The sequence below is a fragment of the Sapajus apella genome, unplaced genomic scaffold (genome assembly GCF_009761245.1).
Source record: "Sapajus apella isolate SASKATOON/1434 unplaced genomic scaffold, GSC_monkey_1.0 scaffold20, whole genome shotgun sequence".
In the NCBI taxonomy this organism is placed as follows: domain Eukaryota; kingdom Metazoa; phylum Chordata; class Mammalia; order Primates; family Cebidae; genus Sapajus; species Sapajus apella.
This window is the reverse complement of record NW_022436960.1, coordinates 15,045,284-15,057,774: the sequence shown is the minus strand read 5'-3', so window position 1 is coordinate 15,057,774 and position 12,491 is coordinate 15,045,284. Positions and strand designations below refer to the sequence as shown.

The following is a 12,491-nucleotide window of genomic DNA, read 5'->3' as shown; positions in this document are numbered from 1 at the left end:
CCGCCTCGGCCTCCCAAAGTGCTGGGATTATACGCGTGAGCCACCGCGCCCGGCCCATCCTAGGTTTTTAAAGGTTTCTCTTCATGGATTGCTTTGCGCTCCTCCTCCTGCAAGACAGAGTGGGTCTCCACAGGCCCATGAATGTCAGAAATGAGTGCAAGCTTGGGGAAGCACCTATCCTGCCGTCAGGACAAAGTATCAGTGGTCCAGAGCCGAGCTCCCAACCCACGTTCTGCTAGGAACCACACTCAGCCCCACAAAAGAAAGGAAAACAGGAGAGACATTGGATGGATCTTCCAGAAGGTCTTTGTTGCAATTTTCTCCATTATTGAAAAAAAATTACATCATCAAATAAAGACAATAGCAGCACAGCTCATTGAAATGTTACAAGCAAATTTGTTTTGTACTTTCCCTAAGAACATTACGAAATCCCCCTCCCCCCGCATTATTTTCTGTAAAATGCCTTTTTTTTTAAAGCACCATGAAATCCTACAGAGAGAAAAATAAGTAAAACACCTCCACACATGGACTTATCGTCACTGTCACTGGGTCCCCTGCCTGTGATTCTGGGACGGGAAAGAGGCCAGAGGCTGGCATGTGAGGTGATTTGTATATCACTTCTAGGCACCACTGCACCTCCTCCCTTCAAGCTCAGAGCCCTGACAGCAAAGGAGAGGTTCCACAGTTACCTTCTGCGGCACAGGTCTGCTGAATCGATGGAGCAGGAGTCCTCTCAAAATAATCTTTTTTTAATGCACAGGGAACTATTTGAGATTTTTCACTTAAGAATCAAGAACACAAAGTAGATACCAAATCTCAGGCACCTGTGAAAATGATAATCACTTTCAGTAAAATCAGAGACACCTCTCATTTCTCCTCAATGCCATGGCACTAATGTCATGTGACTTCGGACAGCCATGGGAGAACTGAGGTTTACATGGAGTATGGGTGGGTTGGGGAAGTTCAGTGAAGGTATGGTGCAGGGGCAGAGGGCAGGGTTTTGGTTAAAGCCATGTAATTAGCATGCTGTTCCAAAGTTTCCATATGCGAATTAACAGCATCCATAATACCACATTAAATTCATTTTTGTTTCAGAGTTACCCTTTTTCTTTTTAAGGCCATTACTAGCCAGCTGTTACTGCTCACTCAGCCACTGATTTGCACACAATTGCATCATAACACTGAGAAAGAATAACCCCATATTAGCAAAATGCAACAAGCAGAGATACGGAATGTAACACTGGCTGGTTTTTGCTTTCTCATTTTACAGGGCTCCGAATGTTTGTTTTCCTACGCCTTTCCCATGGTTCAGAAACCCTGGTATTCACTGGATGCTTCACATTCTCACAAATCTAGCAGGTAAAACCCAGCCCCACCCAAACTCTGGCCACCTTCTCACTAGTCGGCAAAACCCAGCATGCAAATAGACAGGCAGCATTGACAAAGCCAGGAAATGATATCTTCTCAGGGGGAGGCAAGGGGGCGATTTCTTAATATTTAGCTCAACTAGGTCTTTAAACATGGAATGGTCCTTATAGGACCCAAAGCAGCCATTTCCTCTGGGGTGTGCATGTGTGTGTTTGCGCGTGCATGTGTGTGTGTGTGCGTGTGTGTGTGTGTAAGAGAGAGGTCTGTCTGATCATAGTACTTGAATTCATGATACGTAAAGTACTACAATTGACTGCAAATGGCAACAGCTTAAAATTCTTTAACTAGTCTTAACACCATGCAAAAAATGCCCTCACAGCATGATCCCACCCACTGACAGTACACTCAAGAGCTATAAGGGAGGACAGAAAGAGCCTACGCAGGGCATGATCCAAATTTGGACACCAGTCTCCCAAGTACATCTGGTCTCCATCAATCCCCCAAAAAATATAATCCCAAAGGGCAGGAGACTAAGCTCTTACTTTAACCTAAAATGGGCAAGACAATTAGTCGGTATTCACAAATCCAACTTACAACTTTCTTAATAAATTTAATGAACTCATGGACTAGGGAGTGTTTCGTTAGAGAACTGCACTACTCCAATGGCCCTTGACAAGTATGTGTGCTCAACTCCCTTGATGTGCAGACAAGGTAACAGAGATCTAGACAGGGAACTGATGTGCCCACAATCACAGGATATGACTGGTGAAGCACAAATAGTCCCAGTTACCTAAGTAACGGGCCAGAGATGGCCCAACACCACCCCAACCCCCCCCCCACACACACACAAAGTATACACTATCAGGTTAGGACTGGGTATGGAGCTGTACTCTGTCCAAATTTCCCATTGGCTCTCTCACCTCTCTCTCACCAGTAAACCTCCAGATCTGTCATGCATGAAAAATTTGGTGCCCAGTTGCTGGTGAAGCAAAAAATCCCACCCACTGAAGATGGTGGATGTGTGCTCTTTCCATGTGCGAAATGAAAAACATTTCTCCTAGATTTATGGTGCAGTGGGCGTGCAGACTGGAAAGGGAGGGCTGTGCTGACGTGTGTGTAGACTGCACAGCAGCGTTGCCTTATCACGCGTATTCTACATGCAATTTGGCCCCATCTAAAAAGGTAACATTTAAGTAACTTCAAAACAACTGGCCTCCCCCAAAATCTTAGTTTATGTGAAGAGGAATCCCACTTCTTGTTCTCTCTCAGCTTCTTGCGAGATTATTTTGTAGGTTTCTAAACACTTTGCACAAATATTTAATGGATCAATCTCCATAGAGGATCTTCTTTGATTTTGTTCATCCGGTCCTTGGACAAATGTACTCATGGAATGAGTTATGCAGAAAATTTCCCCACTGCCAGCCCAAGGCTACATTTGATCCCTCTATATGACTGATTTGACTCATTTGGTGAAGATCTATGCACACACCAACACATGCACCTGTTCCATTTGGTAGAGTATGCAGCTTAGTGCTTTGAACTATTTTTTCCTGCTGTATGCAGAGTTCCTACAAAGTTAGCAAATAAAGTGCAAAAGAGTGCTTTCAAAGGGCATTTTTAACAATAGGGAAAGGGTGCCACACACAGAATTTCCAAAACCAAAACCAAATAAATGTACAGTAGGTGTCTGCAGGGGCAACCCTCCAAGCCATGTTTACACAAAGACCTTGTGCCCTGTTGGTGGTGAAGATTCCTCCATATCTGCTCCCCACATCTGTAAGCTGTGTCCATGAAGCTACAAAGACACACATACACACAAACACACGTATTCACAAGGGTGTATGACACAGACACTATAGCGAAGTTGAAACCAGACTTTGGTCAGACTTTGAATACCAGCTCTACCACTTTCTTGCTGTGTGCCACTGGGTACATTACATAGCTTCCCTGAGCCTCTGTGTCCTTGTGTATATAATGAGTTTGCAAATACTTCCCACAGAGTGTCGTGAGGTTTTATTGAGCTGACGTTCATAAAGTGCCTAATCCTGTGCCTGGCCCACAGAAGGCACTGCACAAATGAGTCTGGCACTGCCAGATTTGGTTGTAGGGCCTGGAATTTTAACACATTACTACAAAGAAGGTACCAGGTAACACGGTGGAAACCCAAATTAGTGAGATCCATGGGCAGTTTAATTAGGAAACTTTGACTTGCTAGAATACAGAGGATGTCCCAGTTATCTACCTATTCCTTAAAATACATTTTGTCAGGCTGGAATGATTTCCATAGTAAAACTCAACATCCATATCTGCATAAACATTGCCTCCCAAGTGACTATTTATTACTGTGTCGACACAGGATGTCACCCCTCAGCCCCATCTCCAGCCCAGCGGAGGAGTTGACTTAGACCCTCCTTGGACAGGAAGGGCCTCATCAAAGCTGATTCTTATCTGGCTCCTTCTCAAAGGCAATGCCAGAACTTCAACAGAGCCTGAAGGTCTGGGGGCAGGGAGAGGGGACTGCATGTGCTCCAGGCAGGGAAGAGCTGGGCATTTTTGAGAAATGGGCAGGGACAGGTCTTCTATGGTACCAGGTCAAGGATATCGTGGGTACAACAACTTTCTCTGGAGGTCAGACAGCATTAGACAGTTTCTGGAAGTCCCAGCTAGTGCTGTGAACTTTTGGTGAATCCACACTGCAGCTTAGTTATGTAAAATCCTACCAACTCTCTAAAAGGTGACAGCAAGCCTAGAACACCCAGAACCAGCAACTTCCTGGTGTTGCCAGGTCCGGATGCTTTCATGTGTGGCCCAAAGAGCTAGCTTTGAACCAGACAATTATGATGAAGACTGAGGCATACACAGGAGTATGTATTTTCCCCTTTCTGGTAAAAACCCATTGAAGATTATCATCTCAAAGCCTATGACTAGCCACTCCCCAACTTTCCTCTACGGGATGTTCTAGCCTCACAGACCAATCACAATTATGATGTGTTAGCTTATCGTTTGCCTGGGAACAATCAGTCTAGGGGTGTTCCGGTTTTAGTGAATAACCGATGTGAGATGAAGAAACAGGCAAGGAGAAGAAGTGGCGTTTTCAGAATAAAGGATTGCCCAAACATAAAAGTAAAATGAAATCGTTTAAGTATTTCTAAGTATCATTGTTCAACGGAGTTAATGGCACTTATGCTGCAAGCAATCAAAACATTTCAAGCTTACTGTACAAGGGGTACATTTTCTTTTTGTTTGGAGATAGCGAGATTGGATCTTATAACTACGTCTACCCTAAGACACCCAAGGGACGAAAAGCCCTGAGATGGAAAGATGCCACGGTCCTCCTCAGTACGTCTCAGAAATGCGGGATGTCTATTTTTATAAAAATGTAGGATCAGCTAGACAGAACAGCAAGCCACTGGCATCATGCAAGGCAATTGTTTTGGTATTTCTCCCGCTCTTATCAAGACAAGTTATAACCAAAGTTCCACTAGGAAAGTGAACATGGACATTTCCAAATCGGTTTATTGTCACCATTGCACCCAGAGGAAAATGCACGACTGGCCTTTAACCACGCAGCGGCGGATGTCGCGTTTTCACCAATGCTCGCCAGTTCATGTGGTCTACCTAGCCCCGTGAGAAAGACCAAACTCAGCAGGCTTCCGTCATTGGTGAAGGTGATATCCACAGTGTGATGTGTTTGTGATTATTTTTTCCCTTTGTCATGAGAAAAGCAATTGCACCTTTTAATACATGTACTCTGATCTGCTTCCAACAAATTCCAGGCGCTCTCAGGTCCCACAGACATTCATTGGGAGCATAGAAAGACTAGGTATTATGCACTGAATGGTGTGTATCAAAATTCCAGCTCAGAGAACATAACAAAATGTCAACCCCAACCCTTGTTACCCATAAACAGTTCACCCCCAACCAGGTCCCCTTCTGCGTGTGCACATATCACTAACGACTCCACCAAAAAGACACAACTGTTTCTTTCAGGAGGGTGGTCTAAGGAATAGCTGCCCTTGTCCATTTGTGTGCCCAGGTGGCACTGCCCAGGGATACGGCACTGCCACTGAAACGCCCTTAACATGTACAGGCAGAACCGGCTACATGCACAGACACTCTCGGTGCGTCCCATGGCTGCTATCTGAAATGTTCTTGTTCTTTGATTCCTTTTGGCAGAGCAAGTTTTCAGTTGTTTATGGCACAGTGAAATATATTCTTCAATGCTATGTAATTTTGGACTAATAAGTCTGTTTAAGGCACATGTCTCAGTGTGAATATTAAAAACACACACACACACACACACATACACACACACACACACACACACACACAATGCTCAGTCCAAGACCAATGTCCTTCACATTTAGTTTCTGTCTTCAAGTAATGAGTTGTTCTCCAGCTCCCGGTCTTTGGTGTCCGTGGGTATCATCCCGTTCTCCATCTCAGCGTGCTGCTGGATACAGTCCGTCAGCATGGCTGTGCTGGAGTTGTCTGAGTTACACATCTTTTCCGTCTCCTCCTCCTTCTTCTCCTCATCCAGGGAGTAATTCCGGAAGGTCTTGTAGATTTTCTGAACGTCCTCGGGCAAGGTCTTTTTGAGGTCCTTGTTTTTCCTCTTGGTGAGTCTGGAGGTGGACCCGAACTTGTTGATGATGTTGTCCTCGGACGCGCCCTGCCCGTGCTTGTTCAGCTGCTCCGGCCCCTTGAGGCGTAGGTTGTTAGGCCGGTTGTTGATGCTCTCCTGGGAGGAGGCCTTGAAGCGGCCCGTGTCCAGGGCGGCGAAGACAGAGCGCTTCTCTGGGGACAGCATGTCCAGCGAGTGAGCCCGCTGGTCCAGGCCCAGCCGCCGGCGCTCCATACTGCGGATGGTGGCCGCCCGCTGCAGCTTATCATGGATCTCCACGCTGAGCCTTCGCCTTGTCTCCCGGAACTCGGCCGTGACGTTGGCCTTCCACTCTGCTGCGTGGGCCTTGATTTCACCCACCTGGCCAAGAGACAGAAGAGCAACAATACACTGACAAATGCCTCCCTGCCTCGGGCCTCCCGGCACCCATAGCCCTTGGGTGTTCCCACAGGGAGGCCAGGAGGTGGCAGAGCACGTCCCCAGGGAGAGGTGCAAATGCTACCTTCTGCCCTAGTACTTCTGCCACCCAGACACCCATCCCAAACTGGCTAGTGACTAATGTGGCTCAGGGAGGCACACGTGGTGGGGAACCCCAAGAAGCCTGAGGTTTGCAGATGGTGACTTAGAGGGGACGGTGTTCTGCAGGAGAAGTTAAAATGTGGAGTTGGACAGGCCTGGCTTCCAGTTCTCTTTTGTCAGTTGCATGGCCTCATTCCCCCAACATAAACTTGAGTGACCATATCTAGCTCACCTGAGATGAGGAAATGCCCCTCACTCACTCCTGGGCGCAGCAAATGTTCAGCAGGCCTTCTGCCCTCCCTGCCTTTCTGGTATTCTATCCGGGCAGGGTGACCAACCTCTCCCAGTTTGCCTGGGACTGTCCCAGTTTTAAAATAGTCCTGTGTCCTAGGAACTCCCTCAGTCCTGAGGAAACTGGGATGGTTGGCCAAATTATCCAGGCCACGCTATGGCCTCGTGCTGTGGGGCTTTCCCTGGTTTAAGAAGATGCTCCAGGGCACCTGGTAACCCACTGCCCCAGGTGAGGGTGCAGGAAGAGGGCCTGTTCTGCCAAAGCCCACAGAACAGGCCTCCTTAGAGTGGAGCTCTGCCTGAGGAGCAGCACCAAATTTCTTGGCTTTTAATAAACAGGGCTGACAGTACAAGTCCTGTGCTTCCCTCTGCCAATGAGGAACTCAAATTTGTGCATTCAGGAAAGTCAATATTCATGTTGTTCGCTTCTCTTTTGTTACAGATAATTTTCTGCAGGTCAGGTAGCTGACTGGGGAATCAGTCTGGAAATTGCATTGGGAGTACTTATGTAAGCCAGGAAAATTAGCATGCGGGCCCAGGAAAATGATACGGGAAATCTCTCCATTCAGCAACTTTCTCCTGGGGCCTTTTGTACAGAATGAAGCAAACAGACGCTGGCCCTCTCTTGACTTCTTTGGTTTTTCTTATCTCCCTGCCTTTCTTTGGCTCTTTTTTCCCCTCCTTCCTTGGCCTTCCTCCTTTATTTTCCTCTGTTCCTAAGAGAGCTACATAAATATTTATTTTTTAATCACAAAACCTATCTTTCCTTCTTATGTCTTCCTCTACTTCCCTTCATGTAAAGTTACATACATGGCTCTGTCCACAGGGTTGAATTTGTCTCTATGGATGCAACAACCAAGAGGGAATATAAGTGAAAAAGACCCCTTGGGTTCACTGCCCCACGGCGGGCCACTATTCGATGATTTCAGTTTCTTACTGAATCAGGAGAGATTCTTGGCTTTCAGCTGCATTTCTGCACAGTTCCTGAGACTGGAAGGACAGGCTGCCCACCCCGCCCCCAGCCAGTGTCTACCTCTGCTGACTATTTTCATTTTCATTTTTAAAAAATCAGCTGTTGTTTACTAGTTTTTCCAGGATTTATGGACTGGTAAATGAATCACCATATTTTCTCACCTACCAAACAAACAAATAGAAAAAAAAAGAATCCAGAAATAACTGCTATTCCATTCTCTTTGGCTTTGAGGGGATAATTCAACATGAGGAAGCTTAGGAGTCCCCCCAGCTGCACCAGAAACACTCCAGCCCACAGGACAGAGACAGACAATTCTGGACACAAGCTCATCTGTTCCCAGGGAACATTTACAGAGTTAGGAAGGGGTCCTACCTCTTCTTTTGTCTTTTTGGACAGAACCCGTAGCCAGTCTCCAATCATACTGAGGACAGCTGCAAAGTAGGCAAGGCCGACAAGGATCCAAAACCACACTAGGGGCTTATACCACTCCCGATAATTGATGCCAGCGTTTCCCCCTGAAAACAACCAAATGTTACTTTAACCGTGATCTAGTGCATGGTCTTTGCAGAGAACACACATTCCAATCCATGAAGTGAAGACGTCATCCATCATCCTCTAACACGCAGCTGGTCAGGCTTGCTATGTACAAGGTGGATCGGGGTTAGAGGGCAAGGAGGATACACGTCCCTTTCCCAAAGTAGCCTAACTTGAGGTTTTACTTCTTTTACTTCTTGACCACTAAACCTAATACCAGAAGTAGGCCAACTTGACCTAGTTATGCTCAACCTGAGTGTGGAGGAAAAGTGACCACACTACAGGACAACAGAACCTGCCTGTCGTCGTTTTTTCTTAAACTTCACTAAATTTATTTTAATAAAAGTCAAATATCATGATATCACCCGCTATGGTTTGGAATTCTTGGAACCATTTCCATCTTAAGCACTCATCCCTTTTCCAGGAGGCAAGTGGAGGTGTGAAGGTAAAATTAGGTAAAACGGTATTACTGGGACTTTGATACAAGCAGTAGTGATTTAATGCTAACTGAGGACTGGTGTTTACATAGCGCTACTCCAAAGGGTCAGTTAGGCTGAGTAATTAGAGTCACCATAAGCTAGGACTAAAAGGGACCTTGGAGGCCAATCCCTTTATTTTATAAATAAGGATTACAGTAAAAATCCATCAAACCAAATTGGCCAGTTGCCTGATTGCATTGATTGGCTGTTCCATTGAAAGGACTAGTCATTTATTCTGAATAATTAGCCTATTTATTCTAACCTTCCTACAGGCGATGCTGGAGGTGGCCATGCAAAACAGGTTGCAGGCCCAACCCACCCTCCTAAAGAAGAAGTGCGGAAGCTCCTGGAAATGACAGACTTCAGCTTCAATCTCTCTCTGGGAAACGCTGTTGCCTAACGAAGCAGGCAGTGATCGTTTCTAAGGCAACAGATATTAGCAATGGATTGGTAACTATGGCATTGGGTGATGAGTGATTAGAGACTTTCCCACTGGGCCAGAGTTGTAATCACACCTAGCACCACTGAGTCTTACAGCAAAGGCAGCTGGGCAGGAACTGTGGCCTGTGGCTCCTCTCGACACGCCCAAACGCAATCTGCGACAGAGCCCAGCACACCACGAGGTCTTGACAGCTACTGCCACTTCTGGATGTTAGAATTCCAACTTCTCTGTGCCAGGCCCCCTTCGGTTTGGTCCGTCCAGCTGCCTTTGGTTTTTCCCTTCAGGCAACTCTCTCCTGCATCTTTAGAGGTCTAGGATACTATCTGAGTTCCTGCACCAGCAAGTGGTTTTTGAGGTTCATTTCATTTCTGTGGTTTCTGTGCTATGCCAGAGAAATCTGTAGCTTTCTCCTGTGGGCTGTCTGAAGTATTTACCTTTTTAAGTCACTATCATCCAACAAAGATGGTCACTAGGGTGCGCTAGTGAACAAGGAACAATGAACCAGGCAGTCAACACCCTCCTAAATATCTCTATATGAGTGGCTGGTCTGGATTCAGAGTTCTGTGTGTGCTCCCAGACAGTTGCGAAATACTGTAAGGCTAAAATGAGTCAGCTGCAGAATAAATCAGCAATCAATCCTGCAGGATCAATGTTCTGATTCCATTTCTAGTAGAGCTGGTACTATGTCAAAGCAGAGCAACCATCAACTCTTGTTAACGTATCTTTTTTCAGTGATTGGGCAACCTTCCCTATCACTCTTAGACTCTTGCAGTATTTCGCAACTCTGTCTGGGAGTACACGCAGACCAAAAGATAGTGACAACTTCCAGTCTTTTAAGGCATGCATTCTCAAGATCAGTCTGTGTAAGCTCTGAAAACTGGAGCTTAGAAGGGACCTAGCCTAATTGCAGTTGGCACTGTGACTTTTTTTTTGTTGTTGTTTTTTAAGACGGAGTCTTGCTGTGTCGCCAGGTTGGAGTGCAGTGGTGCAATCTCGGCTCACTGTGACCTCAGCCTCCTGGGTTCAAGCCATTCTCCTGCCTCGGCCTCCTGAGTAGTTGGGACTACCGGCACTCGCCACTGCACCCAGCTAATTTTTGTATTTTCAGTGGAGACGGGGTTTCACCATGTTGGCCAGGATGGTCTTGATCTCTTGACCTTATGATCCACCCACTTCGGCCTCCCAACGTGCTGGGATTACAGGCATGAGCCACCGTGCCCGGCCAGCACTGTGACTTATGAGACTATGGTCTGCAGAAACCTCAGGACAAAGGCAATATGGCTCTGAATCACTGACAAGGGCAGTAAAACTCTGGATACCTGGGACTACGTAGGTTGTGCCCTTACTAGGTAAGTAAAGATAAGGTAAAGTGCTAGTTTGTACTAAGTGCTCAGTCTATGTAGATAATAATAAATGATAAGAGCAGGCTGGGCATGGTGGCCCAGCTTGTAATCCCAGCAACTCGGGAGGCTGAAGTGGGTGGATCATGAAGTCAAGAGATTGAGACCATACTGGCCAACATGGTAAAACCCCATCCCTATTAAAAATACAAAAATTAGCCAGGCATAGTGGCAGGTGCCTATAATCCCAGCTACTTAGGAAGCTGAGGCAGGAGAATCGCTTGAACCTGGGAGGTGGAGTTTGCAGTGAGCCGAGATCACGCCACTGCACTCCAGCCTGGTGACAAAGCAAGACTCTGTCTCAAAAATAATCATAAGAGCATAATTTAAAAAAAAAACTCACTCCCAGGGCTCTGCTGTTTGTGCCTCAGATTAACAGACTGAACTGAGCCATTGGTTAAAGATCTGTGTCTGTCACAAGTATCTTATTAAAGATAGTCCTCGGGACAGCCCAGCGCTATCCCAGAGAGCTCTAAAGCACTACCCGCTGCAGATTACGCTTTGGGTACTTAAGGACATTTGGGAAATAGTTCAAAACTCCAGCTGCCACTACATGTGTTTATCTTAGATTGGAACCACCACTGAGTTTTCCCATAGACCGGCTACGGATGATGCTAAGGAATTAACTGGAATACATGTCTAACTGCTCCTCTTGCTCTTCTCAGTTTCTCGGTGTGGTATCTCTTCAGAGCTTCAGGCTACTAACTAGACATCCATGGCTGGGCACCGTGCATAAGGAAAAATTGGTAAAGTCCCAGCCACCAGGCTTTCTGTAAATGACTTTTAGTCACATTGACTAAAAATCAATTTTTAGTCAAAAGTCAAAAAAAAAAACTAAATTTTTGTCACTTTGCAATTCTTAGTCCTTAACCAATAAAAAGGAAGGAAAGAAAAGCCCTACTATTTCTATAAAGTGGACTTCAGTCTTTGTCTGCCCAATTGGAAGAGCTACAAAACCACTCTGCCGGTTATTTGTATTAAAAAATTAACAGGGAGGCACCTGCACCTCTATTGATGAACCTTTAGCACCTCTCCCAGAATTTCCTGTTTATCGGACTCCCAGAGACCAGAGCCCACTTCCCCTGATGCGCACAGGACTCCATGGAGAAAGCAAGACTGCCGGGATCACACGCCAAACAAGAACAGTCTGGGCAGGTGCAGCAGCTCACACCTGTAATCCCAGCACTTTGGCAGGCCGATCACTTGGGCCCAAGAGATCGAGACCAGCCTGGGCGACATGGCTAAATCCCATCTCTGTGAAAAATACAAAAATTAAAATTAAAATTAGCCAGGCATAGTGGCACACGCCTGTAGTCCCAGTTACTCAGGAGGCTAAGGAGGAAGGATTGCTTGAGCCCGAGGTCAAGGCTGCAGAGAGCCATGATCACACCACTGCACTCCAACCTCAGCAACAGAGCGAGACTCTGCCTCAAAAAAAAGAAAACCAGTCTGCTTAGGGCTCAGCTCAGGCTGCCGCTTAACCAGGAACTGGTAAATGAAACACACACTCTTTCTTTCTTTCTCTCTCTCTCTTTCTCTCCACCCAGACATTTCAAACTTGTGATAGATGATACAGTTGTTTGATCAAAGTGTTCACTTCTTGTAGTAGAAATGGATCACTTCTGAACACCTAGAACTATCCCATTAGAAAAAGAGAGGCCAGGCGCGGTGGCTCAAGCCTGTAATCCCAGCACTTTGGGAGGCCGAGGCGGGTGGATCACGAGGTCAAGAGATCGAGACCATCCTCGTCAACACAGTGAAACCCCGTCTCTACTGAAAAAAAAAATACAAAAAATTAGCTGGGCATGGTGGCACGTGCCTGTAATCCCAGCTACTCAGGAGGCTGAGGCAGGAGAATTGC

The 12,491-nt window shown here is 46.3% G+C and overlaps 1 protein-coding gene across 1 annotated transcript in view; it reads right to left on the bottom strand.

Moving 5' to 3' along the window:
* Positions 1-288: 288 nt before the first annotated feature.
* Positions 289-12,491, bottom strand: part of KCNK10 (potassium two pore domain channel subfamily K member 10) — a 141,015-nt gene continuing 128,812 nt past the window's right edge. Inside the window, exons 6-7 of the mRNA XM_032287690.1 lie at positions 8,148-8,290; positions 289-6,352 (exon numbers count right to left, since the gene is read on the bottom strand). Of these exons, the coding sequence (XP_032143581.1) occupies positions 5,732-6,352; positions 8,148-8,290 (764 nt within the window). The 3' untranslated portion in view covers positions 289-5,731. The remainder of the gene's footprint in view (positions 6,353-8,147; positions 8,291-12,491) is intronic.